The 23,896-nt window shown below is 41.4% G+C and overlaps 1 protein-coding gene across 2 annotated transcripts in view; it reads left to right on the forward strand.

Moving 5' to 3' along the window:
- The window catches only part of LOC122557723 (TBC1 domain family member 10B), a 114,353-nt gene that overhangs the window by 20,288 nt on the left and 70,169 nt on the right, over positions 1–23,896 (forward strand). For both annotated transcript variants that reach the window (XM_087996156.1, XM_043705639.2), the window contains 4 exons: positions 124–247; positions 1,247–1,316; positions 2,720–2,834; positions 21,758–21,875. In XM_087996156.1, the coding sequence (XP_087852282.1) occupies positions 124–247; positions 1,247–1,316; positions 2,720–2,834; positions 21,758–21,875 (427 nt within the window). The remainder of the gene's footprint in view (positions 1–123; positions 248–1,246; positions 1,317–2,719; positions 2,835–21,757; positions 21,876–23,896) is intronic.

Below are 23,896 nucleotides of genomic sequence, written 5' to 3' on the forward strand. Positions count from 1 at the left end.
CCTACCTGAGGGTCAGTTAAAATGACTCCTCTGAAAATTATCAATTAATTTTTTAAAGTTTAATGCATGTAGCTTTTTAATAGTGAATTCTGGACCCAATTTGTTTTTGACTTGTTTTGCCAGGAATGTCCTACATAGCAGCAATGCTCCTAATGAACATGCAAGAAGAGGATGCTTTCTGGGCTTTGGTTGTCCTCCTGGAAAAGCCCAAGTACCTGGCTGGATTTTATGAACATTCTTTAGATACGTATGTGCTTTGTGTATGTGTCTCAGTATTGCATCTGAGCATGTCTCTGTGGCACACTGATTCTGTTACTGCATCTTTGTGTCTATCACGTCTATCATTGAGAATCTGGCTTCTATTTCTTGTCCTCACTGTGTTGCTGAAACATGATTTGTTAAGGAATCAGGTTTTTAAAACTACAATCACCGATTTATTCACAAAGATTATTTAGCACTTTTCATGGCCTCATCAAATCCTAAAATACTTCAGATAGCAAAGTAATTGATCGTCACCCTTGTAATGTAGGAAACATGAGAGTAACATTGTGCAGAGCAAGCTCTGATAAACTTCAACAAATAAATTACCATAGCCACTATAAACCTGAAGTCATAGAACTCTTGCCTGTGGCTTAACTTGTGCACCGTCCTGTTTGCCTATAGCTTCTGTGCATGGTGACCTAGAGTCAAGCAGCACAGGTATATGAATTTTCAAATCCAACTACTTTCAATGTCTGTAATCTCTAACACCACAATCCCATGCTGCCTCGACCCTAAATTCTGCAATTCCCTTTCTAAACCTCTCCGCTTCTCTACTACTTCTCCCTCGTTGACCTTTCTTAAGGGCCCAGTGGGCCTCCTTTAGCCATTCTAGGGGCAGTCCTCCTGTACAAAGGGCCCAGGATGTTAATGTTTGGAACTTTTAGTCTCCTTTCAGCATTTTGCGAATCCCAATCTAATTTGACCATACTTTTAGTTGTCTTCGTGCAAAGTTGTTTAATCCCCTCACTAAATCTCTGCCTCTCTAACCCTTTCCTCCTATAAGATCCTCTTTAAATCCTACATCCAAGTTTTTGGCCATCTGTCCTAATGTTTCCTTCCATGACACTATCAAATTTCATTTAGTAATGCACTTGTATCAGACCCCCTTTGGTTGGCTTTTTGTTTAGGGAGGCTGTCTAAATGCAAATTGTTAAATTTCGTTGCATTGCCTATGCTGACTGAAAGATAACTGTTTGCTTTACAGAATCCAAAGGCATGCCAAAATCTTTCAACAGCTGCTGAAACATCGAATGCCCTGCCTTTGGCAACATATGGTAAGCACTTTGTAATAGACCTGAAGCTCAACTCTTTTTCTGTCAGGCTTTGCTACTAGTCCAGCTGTCTCTGGCACAGCCCAATCTTATTATACAAGCATTGTGTTCCCTTAGTTCAGAGTTGAAGGTGTTTTTTTCCCAAAGCACCAACCGTGATTGTAAATGTATGAAAGAATTCCAATTCACTCTGGGATCTCCTCTAGATCATGCTGTGATGTTGAAGCATGAGTAGGGAGTATTGGCCAGTTGGAGAGATTAAATGAATATCTGTCTTCCTCGATTACCTCTCTGAAATTATCAAAAGACTTATTTGCATACCAAAACTTCAGCGATTCCATCTCTTTTATACAATTAATGCATAAATCTATGATTTTAATTTCTTGATGTTGCTACTATGGTTTTCTGTCTGCTCGTTTCCACAAATCTGTTACCCCTCCTGATTTGCCTTTGTCCTAGTTCTCTGCCACTTCTCCGGGTCACAACGTCATCTCGTACTTCATACCAGTATTGTCCCCTGCAGTGCCCAATCTCCTGGCCCCTATCTCCTGCTCTGATCTACTTGATTTTGCCGGATCTGTGCCTTTCCCAGCTGTTACATTCCTTGCTCCTGTCTGGTCAATAACACATGCTATCGCTTCTACTGGAACAAACTACTCTTCAATCCAAGTATCTTCCTCCACATCAACATCTTCAGGGCATCATCAGATAGTAGATTCATACTGACGTGTCAGTTTCAACCACGTCACAAGGAAATATTTATAAATGAAATGTCATTTTTATTTTAAAAAGGTGGAGAAAAGAAGATATTTTTGTGTAGGAATCCAGAAGAACATGCAAAAATCAATTTGAAGTACATTGAATGTTAGTCTTTTATTTCAAGGAAATAACATCATTGGATGTTAGTCTTGTCTTGAGGAAATACCTTAGACAGTAAATGAGGGACCTCAGGATCAACCACTTTAAAGAGCTAAACATGTGGAATTTACTGTCAAGGAGTAGTTGTGGCCAACAGTATACAGAGGAACCTCGATTATCCGAAGGACACGGGCAGGGAGAATTTAGTTTGGTTAATTGAATTCCGCATAATCGAATGCCGGATAACATAGTTTAGCAAAACATTGGGACCTTGCGATCTTGCCGGATAATCCGATATTCAGATAATCGAATGCTGGATAATCGAGCTTCCTCTGTAGCTGTGTTTTAACTCCAGCACCAATCATTAGGGCTGAAAGGTTGATTTCTTTGCTGTCTGCTTTACATGTGTTTGAATTGTAACTAATAGTAAGTAGTTTGGAATTCTGTGATCATAAAATGTATTGTCTGAGAGTGCTAATGCTTAACCACCCCTCCTCATCACATTTGTCAGAACAGTATTTACTGACACATTGCTTAAACTTTGGCAGGAGAATTTGGAAGTGGCACCGTTACTGTTCATCACCACTTGGTTCCTGACTCTCTTTACATCCTTGCCTTGCTGGGATTCAGTGTTGGCCATCTGGGATCTAATCATTCTAGATGGTAAGAGCAATACTGCAAAATGAATCTTACTAGTTGTTTATACAAACCAATAATAGAATGGACCTCTGCAGCTTCAGAGAATGTCCAAGCTGGCGTGCCTCCATAACCGAGAACCTGAGAATAATCCAATGTCATTGGTGCAGTGCTGGTGTTATAAACTATTATGCTTTTTGTCTAGAACCACAGAACTTTGCAACACAGAAGATATTGTTCAGACTATTGTGTTATGTGGATTCTCTGAAAGACGTATCCACTTGGTCTCATTCCTCTTCCAACCTTTCTTCTGATTTTCCCTGTTTTTTTTTTTGTCATTTTCAAATGTGTGTCTATTTTTCCATTTGAAGCTCCCATGAATTCTGTATCCATCAATATTTTTGGACAGGAGTTCCATATTACTAAAAACCTGTCTTGTATTTCTTGTTTTAAAATTGTCTGATCTCTTTCTTTATATTGTTGAATTTATAATCTCATTGACCAGAAGACAGCTTTTACTCACTGTTATCAAAAATCCCCTTATCTTCCATTCGGCTCTGGTTTGGAGGGCCGAAGGGCCTATTCCTGGGCTGTAAATTTTCTTTGCTGAAAATGTGTTGCTGGAAAAACGCAGCAGGTCAGGCAGCATCCAAGGAACAGGAGAATCGATGTTTCGGGCATAAGCCCCGGAATCCTGAAGAAGGGCTTATGCCCGAAACGTTGATTCTCCTGTTCCCTGGATGCTGCCTGACCTGCTGCGCTTCTCCAGCAACACATTTTCAGCTCTGATCTCCAGCATCTGCAGACCTCACTTTCTCCTGTAAATTTTCTTTGTTCTATTTCATCATCATCCTGTGAGGAGTCCCATTCTTCCAGTTTCATTGTCTTTACATTTTTCCCCTTTTGCCCCAACATCCACTGCTATCTTTCATGTGCTTCAGCCTCCTCTACTGTGAAGACAGATACAACCTACTTATTTAACATCCCTGCCATTTCTTTGCTTCCTATTATTAATTCCCAAGTCTCGTCCTTAAAAGACTAACCTTTTACTTTTAACTGTTCTCGGCTGCTTTATATAATCGGAGAAGAGCTTCTTATTCAGTTTTTGTGTTTAATGTTTGTTTGCTCTCCTGTTCTACTTTAACCCTCCAATCTTTAGTTATCAATTTGAAAAAAAATTTTGAAACCGCTAGTCATTGAAATTTCGTCTGCAATTTTTTCCTTTCAATTTGGTACTATTGTTAACTTGCTAATTTAACCACCAAGGGTGCCACTTTCTTGCAGAATCTTTCTTTCACCAGAATTATAGCTCATTAAAAATCTGCCTCAGCTTCTCTACTATCTTGTAAACTTTGTGTAGGCTACTCTGTTCATATCCTTCACAATTGCATTTAATGAAGCTAACTCAAAATTCTCCCCCTTAAACTGTAAAATTAAATTATTTAATTATGATCACACCTCAGTAGATGATCCCAAACAGTGAGATCATTAATGAATCCTGTCTCTTTACCTCTTATGGTCCAAAATAATCTGGTCCCTGGTTGGCTCCACAATACATTTTTTCACGTGTAACTTGAAAGGGAATTTATCTTCCTTCGTCCCTCCTTGTTGTAAAGGTCATAGATTTAAAGCTACTGTGGAAGAAGCCTTGATGATTTGATATAGTGCATCCTCTAGATGGTATATTCTGGTGATGAAGGAAATCAATTTTCAAGGTGATGCACTAATCCAGAAGTTTCCTTTGTCTTGAATGGTACTTGGTTCTCGAGTGTTGTTGGAGCTGCACTCTACAAGGCAAGTAGAAAGTATCTCTCACATTGACTTGTACATTGTCATTGGTGGACAGGTTTTGGGGAATTGGGAGATGAGTTATTTGCTGCATAATTTCCATTGTGGAACTTGCTCTAAGAATTGCAGTAGATGAAGTTTTGGGCCAATGATGATTACCCACATGTTGATGGAGGCAGATTCAGCAATGGTATTTTAAATAAAGGTTGCGTTTTGAGCACGTTTCATTACCATGGAATGTCTTCAAGCATTTCACAGCCAGTTGAGTATTTTTGCACTGTACCCAGTGATGCAATGTAGGAAATGCAGAAAGAAATCTACACTCAGCAAATTTGCACAAACAACAATGTAATAATGGTCCAATTGTCTGTCTGCCTTTTTGTGATGTTGATTAGTCAGGGTGAACAACCCTCCTCTTATTTAAAATAGTGGCATGTGAACTTTTAATTTCATCCTCTTTGACATCTGTAATGAAAGTACCTCCAGTAGTGAAGCATACCTTCTATAATGAACTGAACTATCTGTCACTTATCAACCCAAGTCTTGAATGTTGTTAATGTCTTGACTGCTTCAGTACCTCAAGAATTGCTGAGTGCTGTACAGTTATTGACAAATACCATGGTTGAGGGAAAGTCATTAATGAAGCAGTTGAAGGAAGTTAGGCTGTGTATTCTCTCCAAAGGTCATGTTACAAGCCTTGGTACTTGTTCTCCAACAACTGCAACCATCTTTTGTCCTGGGTGTTATGATAAAGTGTGTCCCACTCCACCTCTATTGACATCAATTTTGTCAGATTTCTTGATATTAAGGGCACTCACCCTTCTCCTTCACCTTGTTTGGCTCAAGCCCAGCAGGTGATTAGCTCTAACACAACCCAAACTGAGAGTCAGTGAGCAAGTTATTGCAGCGCAAGTACTGCTTGATAACACTGTCAGTGACACTTCCTATCACTTTGTGAAATATTGAGAGTTAACTGACGTAGCAATAACGTTGTAAACAGGATATACTTTGGCAATTTTCCACATTGTATTGGTTCAGCTTAACCCTGACATGGCTAGTTCTGAAACATGAGTCTTCAGCACGACAGCCATAGTGTTGCCTGGCACTGTTTGGTTTGGTTTGATTCGATTTATTATTGTTGCCACACCTTTGAGAGAAAGTGAAACGTATTGTTTTGTGTGCTTTCCAGACAAATCATACCTGACTTACATCCAGATAATAAGAAAAGAATGCAGAATGTAGGTTACAGCTGCAGAGAAGGTGCAGAGTAATATCAACTCTAATGAGAAGTCTGATAACAACAGCAGAGAAGAAGCTGTTCTTGAATCTGTTCAAACTTTTGTATCTTCTGCCTAATGGAAGGGGGTAGAAGTGAGTATAACCGGGGTGGGAGAGAGGTCTTTGACTCAGTCTATACTTGCTGCAAACATAATCAATGAAAGGAAAGCTGGTTTTCATGGACTGGTTGCATTCACAACTATAATTTCTCATGGTCTTGAGCAGAGCAGTTGCATACCAAGCTGTGATGCATCTGAAGAGGATGATTTCTAAGATGCTTCTATTAAAAATGTGTCATTGTGGACCTGCCAAATTTCCTTAGGCTTCTGAGGAAGTAGAGGTGTTGGTGTGCTTTCTTGGCCATAGCGTCAACATGGATGGACCAGGACATATTGTTGGTGATGTCTACTCCTTGGAACTTGAAGCTCTCAACCACCGTGGGCGGCACGGTGGCACAGTGGTTAGCACTGCTGCCTCAAAGTGCCAGAGACCCGGGTTCATTTCCTGCCTCAGGCGACTGACTGACTGTGTGGAGTTTGCACGTTCTCCCCGTGTCTGCATGGGTTTCCTCCGGGTGCTCCGGTTTCCTCCCACAGTCCAAAGATGTGCAGGTCAGGTGAATTGCCATGCTAAATTGCCTATAGCGTTAGGTAAGGGATAAATGTAGGGGTATAGGTGGGTTTCGGCGGGGCGGTGTGGACTTGTTGGGCCGAAGGGCCTGTTTCCACACTAAGTAATCTAAAAATCTAATCAATCTCCACCTCCGCATCATTGATACAGACAGGGTCATGTCCTCCACTCTGCTTCCTGAAGTCAATGACTAGCTCCTTCATTTTGCTGACATTGAGGGAGAGATTGTTGACTTTATACCATACCACTGAGCTCTCCATCTTTTTCTTTACTGTTTTGTTGTTTGAGATCTGACCCACTGTGGAGGTGTCAGCAGCACATTTGTAAATTGAGTTAGGGTTGAATTTGACCCCAAAGTCATGTGTATAAGGAGTATAGTCAGGAACTGAGTATGAAGTGTTGCAAAGCACCAGTGTTGAAGATTATTGCTGAGGACATATTGTTGCCTCTTCTCACTGATTGCGGTCTGTGGATCAGAAAGATGAGGATACAGTTGCAGAGGAGGAGCAGAATCCTAGGTCTCTCAGTATGGACTTGAAGACAGAGCTAAAGTCCATACTCTGAGGTGTCCTTATTATTCAGATGTTCCAGGAATGAGTGTTGGGCCAGGGAAATGGCATCTGCCATGAACCTATTGCAACGGTAGATGAATTGTGGTGGATTAAGGCAATTTGGGAGGCTGGAGTTGATGTGTACCATTGCTAACATCTCGAAGCACTTCATAATGAAGGATGTCAGAACTACTGGGTTGTAGTCAGTAAGATACGTTACATGATTTTTTTTTGTATCTGGGGATACAGGCTTGGTGTTGCATTGTCATTGAGGCATGAAAATGAGGGGCCCATTGCCTTCCCAGATGATACTATTGAAAAAAGGTGCAAATTCTTGATATTTCTTGCTTTGTCCAGTGTAATTGGAGGCCGATCCACTGATTTGTTCAGTTGCCGTATACAGAATCTATTGTGACCTTGTTGACTGCCACATTTACCTCTATAGAAAAGTTAATTGCAGTTGGACTTTGGTTGTAAAGAACTTTGAGATGGCCTGAGGATGTGAAATGCAATTTGTAATTGTGAAGTGCAGGAAGGAAATGATTTGAGAATTGTGTTGCTCTGCTTCCCTGGGTTGTATTTTCGGTAGGAACTTTACTGCTTTGTTTGGCATGCAGTAGAGGAGAGCTCACATTCACTATTCCACACCATGACTCATTCTGCAATATTTGAGGGATATGAGAGACCCTTGCTCACAACTTCCTGAAGGAAATGCAAAGCAACTAACTTTACACTGTCGTATTGACTAAATACTGCATTCTACACTGCTTGCTGGATATTTGTTCACTGCAGCTCTTTGTGTGCGCGTGCGTGTATGGAGTAGATGAGTTTAACCCTTCACACAACCAGTTATGTATAATTAAAGGAAACACTTGTGGGCAATTAGCCAAGCCAATTAAACCTCTGACCTTGACCATTCAGAGACAACAGCAACAGGTGCATGGGAATCTCCAGGAACCCCTTCAAGTCGTATACTATTTTGCCTTAAAACAATGTCAACTATTCGTTTATTGTCAGTGAGTTAAAATCCTGGAAGCACCTCCTTGAGTAGCAGTGGAGGTATACCTTCACACAGGTACTGTGCCGGTTCATGATGACCACTCACTACCATCTCCTCAAGGCAATTGGGGACGGTGAATAAAAGTTGGCTATGCTCGTGATGCTGACATCGTGGGAATGAATTGAAATACAAAAGAGATACCCAACGTTGTAACCGAATGTGGCTTTTTGATCCATACCCAGGTTGTTGGGGCCAACAGGAGGGGGTTAAAATTAATGTCCATTACCTGCCTGCTGTTCAACAGAATTAATATACAATTAATACTGCACATCAATTTAATTTTGTACTGTAACTTAATAGAATAGTAATAGGAGCCGTTTTGATTTGAAGTTACGCTACACTCCATTGATGCAGCGCTGCACTGTTGTAGATGCTGTCTATCAGGAATAAAGGTTAAAGTAAGACCCTGTTTGTCCACTCAGAAGCATGTGAGAGATTCCATGACGTTTTGTCAAATGCACTGGCAAGTAATCCCTGGTGTCCTGTCCTGGCTAACATCCAACCCTCAAACTCCTTGAGTACAAACCATCTGATAATCTCATTGCTGTTTGTGCATCCTTGCTGCACACAATTGGCTTCTGTATTTCCACAGTACAACAGTGACTGCACTTTGGGTTTGAAGATTGTGACAGGTGCTTTTGAAATGCAAAAACTTGCATTTTTTTCTTTTGCCAGTTAAGGAAGCAGTGGGTAAATTGAGGTTGTGGCTAGCCATGCACTGATTGTCTTTGGGAATATTTTTATTTAAGCCTTTGTAAACATCTCCTCCTTCCACCCCACCACCCCACCCCAAACACTCAACAAGAATCGGCATTAATTTGTGCTTTTTCACATTGGAAGGTGCCATCCCTGATTTGGCTCTCATATTTCCATTAGTACTTGAAAAAGCAGTTATTGACTTTAGAAGGCCTGAGATACTGTGTAAACACAATTTTTGAAGTAAGGTGGCAAGAGAGGTCTGTAAGGAAATTTAATAGGATTAATGCCTCCAAGATAAATACATTACAGATTCACAATACCTCCTAACTCATAATGTATTCTCCACAGAACCGCACCAGTTGGCACAGGGTCCTGTGTAGATACTGTGAAATTCCAATGTATTGATGAATCACTTTTTAGATTTGCCACTTAGTGTAAAAAGCCTCTCTTAAAGGAAATGGTCTTCAGTCACGATTGTATTTTAGGTCAAATGTGCCAAAACCTTTCTTTTTTAAAAACCTCGGATGCATTCTTCACTGAGGTGTGACATTTCTGACATTGCTAGCTCTGGCTTAGCTTCAGATAGATATTTAAAATCTGAATTTGTATTTTAAAAAGTCCTTATCTGGATCACAATAACGAAATGATTAATTTTGCCAAGAGGGATTTAGACCGCAGAGGCAAATCTTGGTTTTAGGGAGTGTTCAGATTAGACCTCTGTAGTTATGAGGGTTTCCAGCCCTCGGTGAACATTTGGTTTGTGATATAAACTGAGATCAGCAGCTGGATTCTGGGACCAATGTGGAATCTCCCTGTTGGCACAGTCACCTCCCTCAGGCGAATCCAAAAAACACTCCAAATATTCAGGCACTTGTGAAATCTGATTGGAACATCCTGAAGTTTTGATTGACATTTTGCTAACTGTAATACTCAATGAAGCAGTTTGTAAGTGCAGTAATACAGGAAACTTGCTGACATAGTTAAGACTTAACATTGTGACATTTGGTTATGCTCCCTTTCAAGATATCGTGAATCATTTAGGTTTTTTCAATAATCTGACAACTTCAAGATCACTCTTACTGCTCCTAGCTCTTTGATGTCCAGGGTATGTTTGAAGAGGCTAAATTCAAACTCTTGAACTGTACCATGACAACAATTCAACACCAGTTGCATAAGGCTAGAAGTAACAGAAGCAGGATTGACCTTCCAGTTCTTCAAACCTGCTCACCTATTCTGTAAGATAAACTCCACTTTTCCAATCTCCATGTCTTATTATTCCTTTCACATCAAAATGTCTTCAGTTTTAGCCTTGAATATTCTCAATGATTGAGTATTCCTAAGGTAGAAAATTCTAAAACAGTGAAGACATCCTCTTTGTTTTAGTCCAAAATGACTGACTCCTTACCATGAGATTGAACCTTTGAGTTCTTGATTCTCCAATCAGAGAAAGCTGCTACCTCTGTCCTAGCTCCACCAACTCTGTAGGACCACCTGGTATATAAAAGTAGCAAAACCTAGACACCCTGACTCTGGCATGAATGTTGAAGAAATATTTCATTTACAGGAAAACCAGTGACCATCAGGACACAAATTTAGGGTCATTGCAACAGAACCAGAAAGCACATGAACATTAAAAAAAAATGTAGGTTGTTCTGAGCAGCAAGGGCCATGGAACTTGATTCAATATATTTTCAAAAGGAAAGTGAGTTAATGCTGAAAGTGGAAAGGTTCCCTATTGAGAATAGGGCTCTCTTTCAAAGAGACAACACAGACAGAATGGGCCAAATGACGGTTCTATTATTTTCATACCATGCAGTTCTTGCACCAACCAGTGAACAGTGCTAGAGAGCAACATATAACCAATCTTGGGAAATTTCCATGCCTTTCTGAAGAGGATTTGAAACTTAGTAATCCTAGTTGGTTCACACTGAGCAGAGTTCCAAAATGATTACTGCCATAAGAAGTACACAAGGGGAGCTGATGGCCTAGTGCTATTATTGCTGGAATTTAACCCAGAGACCAAGGAAATGTTCTGCGGACCTGGGATTGAATCCTGTCATGGCAGATGGTGGAAACTGAATTCATTAAAAATCTGAAATGTAAGAGTCCAACGATGACCATAAAAATATTGTCAATTGTGAGGAAAACCTATCTGGTGGGCTAATGTCCTTTAGAGAAGGAATCTGCTTGTCTTACCTGGTCTAGCCCACAACACTCCAAATGGGGTTGATTCCTAATTCCATTCTCGAGCAACTAAGGATGAACAATAACTGTTGCCTCATCCAGCCACACACTATCACCATGCATGAATGAATAAAAAAAAAAGTCAAGTGTCCTCTTGGTTCAGCCATTCCTGGGGGAGCCAATTTGTAGTAATAATGAAACAGAGATGCTACTTTTCACATGGAGGTGGTTCTGGCTACTTTTACAATCATACTGCGCAGAAACAGGCCCATTGGCCCAACGTATCGAGGCTGACCAACAAACACCAATATACACTAATCCCATTTACCTGCACTTAGTCCATAGCTTTTTATGCCCTGGTATTTTAAGTGCTTCTCGAGGCTTTTTAAATATTACAGCAGTACCTGCCTCTATCATTCCTCAGACAGCTCACTCCATATTTCCACTACCCCAGAAGGGGGAGAGAGAGGGGGTTGGTGGGAACATTTTCTTCAAATACCCAATAAACCACATACTCCTCACCTTCAAGCCATACCTCCTGGTTTAAGATACATCTGCCACAGGAAAAAAGATTCTCACGACATGCCCTGTCTATGTCTCTCACTTTTGTAGACCTCAATCGGATCACCCCACAGCTCCAGGGAGAACAAGCCCAGCCTATCCAGTCTCTCCTCATAACTGTCACTTTCCATCCCAGGCAATATCCTGGTGAATCTCCTTGACCACCTTTCCAGTGCAATCACCAGTGACAACCAGAACTGCACACAGTATCCCAATGTGGCCTAATTAACGTTTTATATGGTTGTAACAAGACTTCCTGTGTCTATAATCTTTGTTCCTAAAAGTAACCATTTAAAGGACATTAACTTTAGTGTCAACAATTCTTGGCCAGTCTTGCATCCTCCCTGAACCTCAGCTCATTCCAAGTATTAGGTATATACTTAGCCTCTCTGCTCCTGTGCAGAGAGATTCCCATTTCTCAAGTGACTTCTCAGCCATAGTTTTCTTTCCTGGATTTGTCCCCAAAAAAAAGGTCTTTGTATGAAACTACATTCCGCGTCCAAATGATTTTAACCATTCTAACTTTTACTGCACTGGACGTTAGCTGTCAGTGGTAGTTCTCAGTCAGGAGCACTCTCTTGGCTCAGATCAAGACCCAATCCAAAGACATGAGCACAAGACATCAGCTGGCACTTTCGTGCAGTACTGGCTGGGAGTTTTGCTGTCAGAGGTGACTTGACTTGGGGAAGAAGTTGAACCGGCTGCAAAAATCCTATTGTACTATTTTAAAGAAACTTAGAGGAGTTATTCCATGTCCAGAGGAATTACTTCATGTTCAGTGGCCATCACATGATCAATATCGCTAACACCGACTATTCAGATGTTGCTGTTTGTGGGTGTTTGCTGAGAGGAAATTGGTTGGTCAGTTTATTACGTTATAAAAGTAACCATATATGCAAGGTTTGTGAAGGTTTGTAGCTGAGGTTGAGGTTTTAGGGTGTAGGTTTGCTCGCTGAGCTGTAGGTTTGATATCCAGATGTTTCATTACCTGGCTAGGTAACATCAGTGGCGACCCCCAAGTGAAGCTTCATATATGACACCTTTCACATGCTTTATAGTCATATATGGTTACTTTAGGGTGTAACCATATATGACTATAAAGCATGTGAAAGGTGTCATATAAATGCAAGCTCTTCTTTCTCATTTTATCCGGCCCCACCCCCCTCATTCCATTTCCTGTCCCCCTCCAACTGGCTCAAAACCAACTTGACCCTTTTCTTCTTCTTCTTATGGATTTCTAGCTCAGCTCAGCTATTTTCTGAGCATCTCCTTTGATTTTCTGCTGCTGACAAACTGTCTTGTGATGATGCAGTGAGCAGCATTTATTGTTGAGAATGCAGTTGTTGACCCTTTGAGCAGTGTGAAGCTGCCTTTTTGACCTGGCAGCCTTCCTGCTGTATATCGTAGTCTGTGCAGTTTGACTGATAGAATTGCTGAAATATCTCCAATCCCTCAAGGGGCAATTGGTCGGTCAAATTAATGAAGCACCTTTCTAGTCTTTTAGAGTTCATCCGTCTGAGCTAGCCCGTACGTAAATAAAATAATTTGGGGGGGGGGGAGAAAAGACTTGATCGTGTTACCACAAATACCCTCTTCTGCTACACATTTAGCTCTTAAACCTTCTCTCCAAATGTGAGGGGGGAGTAAAAAACTTGCCTTTTATTTAGAATGTTCACAATCTCTGGACTTTTCAAAACATTGTATAACCAATTATTTACTGGTGAAGCACAGTTACAAAATAGGAAATCGTGGAATTAAAAGCACTGTAGCCACATAGATACAACATTGGCTAAGTGACAGCAAACAGTGTGGATGATGGATCTGATTTTTTTTTTTTAAAACTGGACAGAGGTTTACAGTGGACCTTTCCACATGTTTGTTAGGACTCTTGATCTTCCTGATCCATATTAATGACTTGCATCTTGATATACATTGGACAATTGCAAAATGATGATATGAAACTTGAAAGCATCATGACAAGTAAGGAGAAGAGTGTAAAACTTCAAAAGACGTGAAGTGATTCATTTTAATACAGTCACGATAAAGGGAGAACAGTAAATTTAATATGAATGCATTGCCCCTCAAGCAGGAGGCAACAAGGTGTTACCTGATAAACTACTTTCCCTTTTTATTCTGTCCCTTAGAGGTAGGCTAAGTGGGATTCCCAAAACTCTCTTTATTAAGTTTGCAAAGTTTAAAATAAGCCCACAGAAAAATCCTAGAAGATGAAATCAGATATAGGATTTACAAAGAAATAGTAGAATGGGGTGGATGGAAATTTGTTTTTCTATTCTATCTACGCACACAAGACCTAGGAAATGAAGGAAGACTGCACAACAAATTAATTTACCAAAATTTATAATGTATAACCTGCGGTATTTAAAAACTGTTGAGTTTCAACTTCCCAGAAGTCAGTATCTGATGTTAGTTTCCTCAGTGAGCCAGTCCCAGTAGTTTTTCTCCTTTGAGACAAAAAGTAGGTTTCATCCCATCCAGCAGCTTGGAAGCAGAGATGGACGATCTCTCGTAGGTTGCCAGTTCAGTCTGGGGTCCTGATTATTTTCTGGAAGTCAGACAGCATCTGATTTGGAATCTCAGGATTGTCTATTGAAGCCATTCAACAAGCTCTGAATTTAGTCATGTGACAAAATGACCACTTATGGTGCTGACAGCCCATCTCGATAGGCTAATTAGACGTTTATTAAACTAAGTATAGCTTTACCTCCTCCATCAGAGCAAAGTGAAGAGGTAACTTTAAAAGCACTGGAGCCAATTTTAACATAATTGCTTTGGCTATTTTCCTTTACCCACAGTGGGCTGGAGGTGGATATTCTGCCTCTGAGTCATCTGTGTCAGCTTTAACTGCAAAATCTATATGAATCAGGGAAGTTCAGAAACTTGTGGAAGTATGAGTGTGATCTGTTTTGGCTATTTTGCATCTAGCAAACTTATGATTCTTTAAAACAAATATGGGTAAGAGTACCATTTTCTTTGGGATTTCTCCTTGTACTCCCTAGCTATGAAAAGTATGAATAATGCAGAGATGTATGAAGTAAGTTTAATTTCTAAAAGGGGTGAAGGAACAGAGGATCTGGGTGTACATGTGCAAAACACATCAAAGGTGACAGGGCAGGTTGAGAAGTGTTGAACAAAGCACGCAGCTGCCTAGACAAGAGTTTCTCCAAATTGTGAAAATTCTGACCACTCGCCCTGTCTATTAGTCCTTCACAATTTATCCTGAGAGATTTTTCGTTCGCAGTGATGAGTTGTGACCATTTCCAAACGTTGAGGTGGTGACACAGTGGGGACTATTCATGAAGCAATGTCCCAGGTTTTGATTAATGTGGACTTCAAGTACAAAACCAAGATGATGTGTTAACCTGGTACAGAACATTGGTTTGGCCTCACCAGGAGTCTCACTCCAGGAAAGATATGAAGACATTAAAGAGGCTTGTGGAAAATATTCATAAAAATGAAAGTTTAAAAAATTCATGCTACATCGACTGCCAAACTTGGGACTGTTTTCCCGAAGAAGAGCAGATTAAATGGAGATTTGGTAGAAGTATATAAAATCATGCACAGAGTAAAAACAGTTTCTGTTGATTTAAGGATTGAGAATAACAGAACATATTTTAAGAATTATTAAAAGAAGCAATTGACGCATTAGGAAAAAAATGTTTCCTTGAGATGAGTTTTTGAGATCTGGAATGCATTGCCTGACAGTATGGCTTTCTCAAATTAGATTAGATTACTTAGTGTGGAAACAGGCCCTTCAGCCCAACAAGTCCACACTGACCCGCTGAAGCGTAACCCACCCATTCCCATACATTTACCCCTTTACCTAACACTACGGGCAATTTAGCATGGCCAATTCACCTGACGTGCACATCTTTGGACTGTGGGAGGAAACCAGAGCACCCGGAGGAAACCCACGCAGACACTGGGAGAATGTGCAAACTCCACACAGTCAGTTGCCTGAGTCGGGAATTGAACCCGGGTCTCTAGCGCTGTGAGGCAGCAGTGCCACCGTGCCGCCCACGAGGAACTTGCTGAGGCAAGTTGAATTGCAGCATTTAACAGGAAGGTAGATAGTTACCTGAGAAGGAAGAGTGCAGGATAACCGGAAGGAGGTCAGGAGTGGCACTAGGCAAATTGCTCATTTGGAGATTCAGTGCAGACTCTGGGCCAAATGGCCCTCTTCCATTTGTCTATCATTCTCTGATTCTGAGAGAGCCACCTTATGCATTGCAAGTACTGACAAACAATGATCTGATAACCTGCAATGGTTAAGGAAGTTACAAGGTAACTATATAAAGCATTGTTTGGTCCCAGCTGGAGCATTGCACCCAATTCTGAGCATTGGATTTTGAGAAGATGTGAAGCCTTTCAAGGGGGTGCTAAAAAGGGAATAGTCAGTTGCATTGGTCAATTGGAGAAGAGAAACTCGAGCAGAGAAGATTTGAAAATTGATTCAACCGTGATGTTCAACGTCATACAAAGTAGGCAAAGAGAGAGAGAGAGACAACCTGGGGATTCCATTGGTGAAAGGGAGCAGAACCAGAGTGCAATGGTCTCGGGTGATTCACAAAAGTATCAAAGGCACTATAAGAAAAACATTTTGCACAGTGAGTTCCTGGGATCTATAATGCAGTGATTTAGGGTAGTGTAAGTTGAAGTGTGACTTTCAAAAGGAAAAACTTGAAAGTGTTATGTGGAAAGGATAGGGAGTTAAATGATGTACCACCTTTGTAGAGAACAGAGATGAGCTCACTCAGCCAAATGGCCTCCAGTGCTGTAACTGGTCTGCAATTCTGTGGTAAGTATTAAAATTGCCCAAGACACTGGAGAGGAACCGACTCTCCTCCTTCAATATAGAAACCGTACAATTGTTCCCTTCGGCCTGAAGGCAGACAGTGCCTTGTTTTATCATCTCACTTAGAAGATAAATAGGTATGCATACGTTATTTACATATCAGATTAATATAAAGTTTGCACTAACATGTGACGTGTAATCTTATTAACATCTGTTTTTATATCATACAGATTTTGTGCTTGATCTGTTTTGAAATTAATTACTGCACAGTTTGGCAATTTTAGTCTCCTTATTTTAGAAAGGATGTAAATGCAATGGATCTGATTCAGAGGAGGCTTGTTTGATTTCCTGCAGTGAGTTAGTTGCCTTATGAGGATAAATTAGACGAGCTGTGCTTATTTCTGCCAGCATTTAGAGTAAGGGATGACTTGATTGAAGCCTGTATGATCCTGAATAGTCTGACAAGGATAATACCTCTTGTGACTGGGGTGGGGGGGGGGGGTACAGTTGTAAAATTACTGGTTGTTTTTTCAGGACAAAGTTGAGGGGAAGTCCCTTCTCAAAGGGTGATGCAACATTGGGCTTCTCTGCGTCAGGTAGTGGAGTTGGAGTCGTTAACACTTTTTAAGACAGAGATGGATGCAGTCTTGGGTGGTAAATGGCAATCAGATGAGTCATGAAAATCAAGTAAAGCACTGAAAACTCAGAAACTCAGCAGGTCTGGCAGCATCTGTGAAGAGAAAATGAGGTCTGCAGATGCTGGAGATCAGAGATGGAAATGTGTTGCTGGAGAAGCGCAGCAGGTCAGGCAGCATCTAGGGAACAGGAGAATCGATGTTTCGGGCATTAGCCCTTCTTCAGGAATGAGGAAAGTTTGTCCAGCAGGCTAAGATAAAAGATAGGGAGGAGGGACTTGGGGGAGGGGCGTCGGAAATGTGATAGGTGGAAAAAGGTCAAGGTGAGGGTGATAGGACAGATTGGGGTGGGGGCGGAGAGGTCAGGAAGAAGATTGCAGGTTAGGGAGGCGGTGCTGAATTTGATGGATTTGACTGAGACAGGCTGGGGGGAGGGGAAACTTCCATATCCGCCACAGATTCACCTGTACCTCCACACACATCATCTATTGCATCCTCTGTACCCGATGTGGCCTCCTCTATATTGGGGAGACAGGCCACCTACTTGCGGAGCGTTTCAGAGAACACCTCTGGGACACCCGGACCAACCAACCCAACCACCCTGTAGCTCAACATTTCAATTCCCCCTCCCACTCCACCAAGGATATGCAGGTCTTTGGACTCCTCCATCGTCAGACCACAGCGAAACGACGGTTGGAGGAAGAACGCCTCATCTTCCGGCTAGGAACCCTCCAACCACAAGGGATGAACTCGGATTTCACCAGTTTCCTCATTTCCCCTCCCCCCAGCCTGTCTCAGTCAAATCCATCAAATTCAGCACCGCCTCCCTAACCTGCAATCTTCTTCCCGACCTCTCCGCCCCCACCCCAATTGTCCTATCACCCTCACCTTGACCTTTTTCCACCTATCACATTTCCGACGCCCCTCCCCCAAGTCCCTCCTCCCTATCTTTTATCTTAGCCTGCTGGACAAACTTTCCTCATTCCTGAAGAAGGGCTAATGCCCGAAACGTCGATTCTCCTGTTCCCTAGATGCTGCCTGACCTGCTGCGCTTCTCCAGCAACACATTTCCATCTCTGGCAGCATCTGTGGAGAGAAAACAGAGTTAACATTTTGAGGCCAATGACTCCTTCAGAAGTGCTGACCAGTCACCATACTTGAAACTTCAACTCTGTTTTCTCCCCTCAGATGCTGCCAGACCTGCTGAGTTTCTCCAGCAGTTTTGGGTTTTGTTTCAGATCAGTCATGATCTTTATTGTATGGCAGAGCAGGCTCAAACAACTAAATGGTCTACTTGCATAGTAACTTACGTATTGAAGAATGTGGGTCAAAAAGTGTGGTGCTGGAAAAGCACAGCTGGTTAGGCAGCATCTGAGGAGCAGGAGAATCAATGTTTCGAGCATATTACATACTTCTGCTCCAAGTGCTTGTGCTCTCTCAACCTCATTTCCAGAGCTATATATTTCATCTCATCCTATCAACGCAACTTATTCCTTTCCAACTTAAATTTCTCCATTTCTCTTAAATGCATTTAGTGTATGTACCTCGAGGATTCTTTGTAGTCCTAGATTCTACATTTCCATTTCCTCTCAACAAAGAAGTTTCTACTGAATTTCCTATTAGATTCAGGGCTGTTCTACCTGAGTAGTGAGGCACATCATCGGCTATTAGTGTAGAACCAGAGGAAACTTGGCTACACGGAAAATGTCCATTCACGGAAACTAGCCATCTATTCTAATCTCTTATTCCAGTTTCTGGTCTGTAGCTTTTGCAGGTTACCTGGTTTTAGGTAGATTCTGATTCCTCTTAAATAGTTTGAAGGTTTCTGCCTCCATCAAAACCAGCAGCAAATTCTTTCTACATGTAAAAGTTGTTTGACAGGTCCCCACTAATTCTTGTACCAATCACCTTAAAGCTGTGCCCCCAGTAACTGACCCTTCCAGTAGGGGAAGGAGGCCTTCCTTGTCTGCTCTATCCAACTCCTCATTATTTAGTTCCCCTTGATTAAAGCATCCCTGAGCTGCCTTGGTTCTAGGGATCATCCTAACCTGTCCAATCTTTTTTCATAGCTGCTACTTTCTCGTGCTGGCAACCTACTGTTGTTAGAATACTGAATGGACTCTCAAATTCTTAGCATTCACTTGTAACTGTTTTTGTCGCTGTTTACCTGTTATTTATCTATGCTACATAACTCTGTGATCTGCCTGTATTGCTCGCAAGACCAAGCTTTTCGCTGTGCCTCTGTACATGTGACAATAAATTCAATTCAATTCAACCTTAGTGTAAATCACTTCTATTCTGTATCTGTGTTGACACCTTAAGGGGCCTGTGAATATACACTCTAAGGTCCCTCACTTCCTGTAATTACCACCCCCCCCACCCCAACATTCCCCTGTTCGTGTCTTCCCTTGCTTTGTTTGCCCTCTTTTCACATGCATAACCTCACATCTTCTCTGGATTGAATTCTATTTAACATTTCTGGAATTCTGCATATAGTTCTGATGAAGGGCTTTTGCCCGAAACGTCGATTTTGCTGAAGATCCTCCGATGCTGCCTGAACCGCTGTGCTCTTCCAGCACCATTGATCCAGAACTATATTTAGAATTGTCTACTCTCTTGGGCTTGTATCTATGTAATTGGTGGACAAGGTTCCTGGAAAGTGCAGAAGATTGATACTGCCCCTTTCCATTTGGGGTGGAGCCTGGTATGATTGCAACATTTAAAAGGCATCCGAATGGGCACACGAATAGGAAGAGTTTGGACAGATATGAGCCAAATGCTGGCAAATAGGACCAGATTAATTTAGGATATCTGGTTAGCATGGACGAGTTGGACTGAAGGGTCTGTTTCCATGCTGTATAACTCTAGGATCTATTTAAATAAAAGTCCAACCTTGGTCAGTCCACTACTTTTGACTCAATGGTATTGCACAGTGGGTTTTTGCAACTGAAGACCTTTATCTGTGTTTCCGATCCACCGATAAAACAAACTGAAAACAGCACTGACACTAATCAACTTGAGAGTTGGAAAGGACACTACAGCAGCAGTTGTCAAAACATAACACTTCCTATAGAGATTGTCAAGCTGGATCATGGGGAAAAGTTAGTTATTGGAGAATGGCCAACATCAATGCTGGGTTCTGCTGATCCTGCATCAATTGCAATTGCAGTGCACAGTATTGGAAAAACAGAAGTGAGAGGATGTAGCCATTGGGAAAGTTTGCATAAGTTGAAGCTTTTTACTCAAGAATTGAGAAAGCTAAGGGGTAACTTGAGGAAAATTTTCAAGATTATGAAAGGGTTTGCTAAGGCAGAGATAGAGAAGAATTTTCACCTTTGCTAAATATTATAAATATAAGATGATAAATTTAACTGAGGAATTTGGGTGAAATCCCTTCACCCAGGCACTGTTGAGAATGTAGAACTCAGTACCACAGGGGTAGGTCAGGCGAATAGCATAAATGCATTATAAATGATGTTGGATAAATGTGAGACAGAAAGGAAGAAAAAGAAGCTTAATGGGGTGATAGGAGGCAGGGTGGGGACAAAATATCAACACCAGCATAGATCTGTTGGGCTGAATGGCGTGTTTCCGTGTTGATTATTTGTAATATTCTGTGGCAGTCCTCTCCGAGATGGTCGCAATTTTGATAGCACTGTAAAAAGAAAAATCACATTTTGACTACCCATTGTGTGGGAATGAAAGCTTCTCAGTTTTACTTTCAGTAGCCTCTAATTTTTAACAATGTTCCCTTGTCAAGAAAGAAATAGTAGGTATTTGGAAATTTTTTTACATGGTGAGTAGGGAGAATGTAGAATTTTGGGACAACAAGCAGCAATATTACCTTGAGGGTGTCCAAGAAAATGTGGAAAAAACGCAAGGAAACAGATTTTGATAGGTCAAAGAACCTGTTTGTTCTGAAATGATCTGCAGCCTGACTGCTTTTGCATGTCCAAGTCAAAGTTGCCTGAGTGAAATTGTTTGGAGGGAGAGGGATTCAGAGGAGGGAAATTTTATCGAATTATGAAAGTACAGAAGGACCCTATTTGATCCAGTATGTCTGTGCCAACTCTTTGAAAAGGTATAGTTCCTTTCCTCTGCATTTTCCCTGCAGTGCTTAAAAGTAATCCCTTTAAGTATTTATCCAACTCCTTTTTGAAAGTTACTACAGAATTTGTTTCTACTAGTCATTCAGGCAGCACATTCCAGATCACAACAATTCATGGTGTTTTAAAGAAAAGCATTCTTCTCTCTCTCTCCCTCTCTCTCTCTCTCTCTCTCTCTCTCTCTCTCTCTCTCTCTCTCTCCCCCCACTCCATGTCTCCTCCAGTGCCCTGCAAACGTATCTAAGTTTGTTCAAAGTATTTCCACAGAAAGGAAGAAGTGGAGTGTCTCAAAGTTTTGTTAAAATGACCTAAATTTCATTAAGCAGTGTCTCCTTAAAAATGATTCCAGAATTTAGGCCGATTCATCATTACAGAACTTGATTGAACAAGAGACCCTGGTGCAAGCTGACCTTAAGGCATTAACAATTTATTGCTGCATTTCAGTTCAATGTGGATTAATGTCATATTTAATCATTATCAACGTTGTTTCACAATTTTTTGTGGTTAGGATTTAGACCTAAAATCTTCTGACTTAGGCACATCTGCTACCCTGGCTGAGTCCTGAGAGGTGGGAGGATAGATTATTTAGTTTGAATTATTATTGATTTTAAAAAAAAAAATCCTGTTCCTTTGTTTCTCCCCTAGGTATCAATGTAATATTCAGCACTGGCCTGTGTATTCTACAGCTACTAGAACCTCGGCTACTCGCCATGTCTGATGTCTCTGTGCTTCTCCCGACCCTGCTCCGGATTCCCGTCGATGTGTACGTACAACATCGCCTTGAGATTTCCAAGCCTCTTCCAGTTGTTGCATGTCAGTAGATGAGTCTCTGCACATGGGTAGCGCAGTGTAGATACGGCCCAGACAGGGCGCCTCGGGTTGAAAGTTCACTTTATCATCCGTGTAATGTGTTCAATAATTCCGGTCAGCCAGTAGCAGAAGTTGACTGTGAAGCTGCTACTCAGTCATTCTTTCAGGAGGGAAGCCTACCAGGTCAATAATGCTTTCCAGACTAGGGGTACTCGTGGTTCCTGGTCTGCCTTTGCAAGGAACTGAACTGGACTGGACCAACCACTGAAATATTGTGGCTATGAGAACACGTCAGAGTCTGGGAATTCCAAGGTAGATAACTTATCTTATGACTCCCCTGTGCCTGTCCATCTACAAGGCAAAAGTCAGGACTATGATAAGATGCAGAGACCTAGGCAGGTGGAGAGCACCTCCATTAACCGGAGTGGAGAAGTCCAACACAGTTGACGACTCAGAAGTCTGCTTGATTGGCACCCCATCCCCCATCTTGAGTGTTCATTCCCTCCATCACTAAGTGCACAGTGGCAGCAACATGTACTGTCCACTCGTACCAATGCAGCAACTTACCAAGGTTGCTCCAACAGCACCTCAACTGTCGGCCTATTGACTCCCACCCAGAAGGATGTGGTCAGTAGCTGCAACAGAGCACCACCACCAGCAAATTCCTTTCCAAGTCGCTCACCATCCTGACTTGGAAACATATTGCTGTTACTTCACTCTCTCAAATCCCAGAACTCCCTCCTCAACAGCACTCCAGCTGTGAGTTACGGTGGTTTAAGAAGGCAGCTCACTACCACTATCTTAAGGGTAATTTAGTCATAGCAGACAAATCATGGAATTGCTAGTGACACTCAACCCATGGATTTTTGACACTATTGACCACTCAGTGGTAGCACTTTCTTCTTTGCTAGAAAGTCATGGGTTCAAGTCTTGCCTCTTTAATCTATGCTGATTTTTTTCAGTTCAGTATGAAGAGAGTGCCACACTGTTGGAGATGCTATTATTAAATGAAGGCAGACATAAGATTCCAAAACACAATTTTGACAGAGCGCAAGACATTTTCTGGATTATTATGTAACCAATAAAAATGAGCAAGTTAACTGATTATTTCTCATTGCTGTTTGTGGGAGCATAATGTGCACCAATTGACTGCTGCACTTCCTACAGCACAGCTGTTGATTATAGATTTTAAAACAAAACAAAGTGCCTTGCAGCAACCTGAATGAGAATTCCCACCTCCAAGTTCAGGCTCAGAGATAGCACCACATCCAAAATCTGGGAGTTCACCACATGCAATCCCCAATTGTTCATTTCCAATTAACCAACCTTCTAAGGGTAATGATAAATGATTTGCCTTATCAGCAAGTTCACATCCAATGAACAATCTTTTAATGATGTTTGTCAAAATCAGTAGCGTACAGACTGTTCAACTGGAAAGTTACACCTTGCATACATGGGCCAAATTAAAATCTCCTCCCTCGTGAGACTGTTCCTGATAATGTCATGTCACCAGATGGTTCCTATCAGCATTGTTCATGTTGTGTTTAATGATCTTCCTTTACTGTCGACAGCGCATCATTCTTAGCTCTCCAGGAGTGTGGGATTTTACTAAACAACTTGAGTTGCCAAAAGTTATTTCCTATTACTCAAGTTTTCACTCTTCTCCTGTTAACAGATCCTGTTACTAGTGATGAGTGAAAAATTTCTTCTCAGGATTACTGAGCCCTTATGTTCTACCGATAATATTTTATATTTTAGTTGGTGCTGTTTCATTTATTGTATGGATAATGTTTTTTTTCCGTCACTTAGTCACCCCACACACATGCAGGCACAAGTACACACGAATACACTTTCACGTCATTCAGCACTGACACTGTCTTTCACTGTATCACTTGGTTTATTTGCTTTTTCTCTCTCTCTCTCTCCGTGCCCCCCCACTCCTCTCTCTCTCTCTCCCCCTCTCCCCCTCTCTCC

Source organism: Chiloscyllium plagiosum, unplaced genomic scaffold (assembly GCF_037043375.1).
Source record: "Chiloscyllium plagiosum isolate Xiang-an unplaced genomic scaffold, Cpla_swu_hap1 HiC_scaffold_18, whole genome shotgun sequence".
NCBI lineage: Eukaryota > Metazoa > Chordata > Chondrichthyes > Orectolobiformes > Hemiscylliidae > Chiloscyllium > Chiloscyllium plagiosum.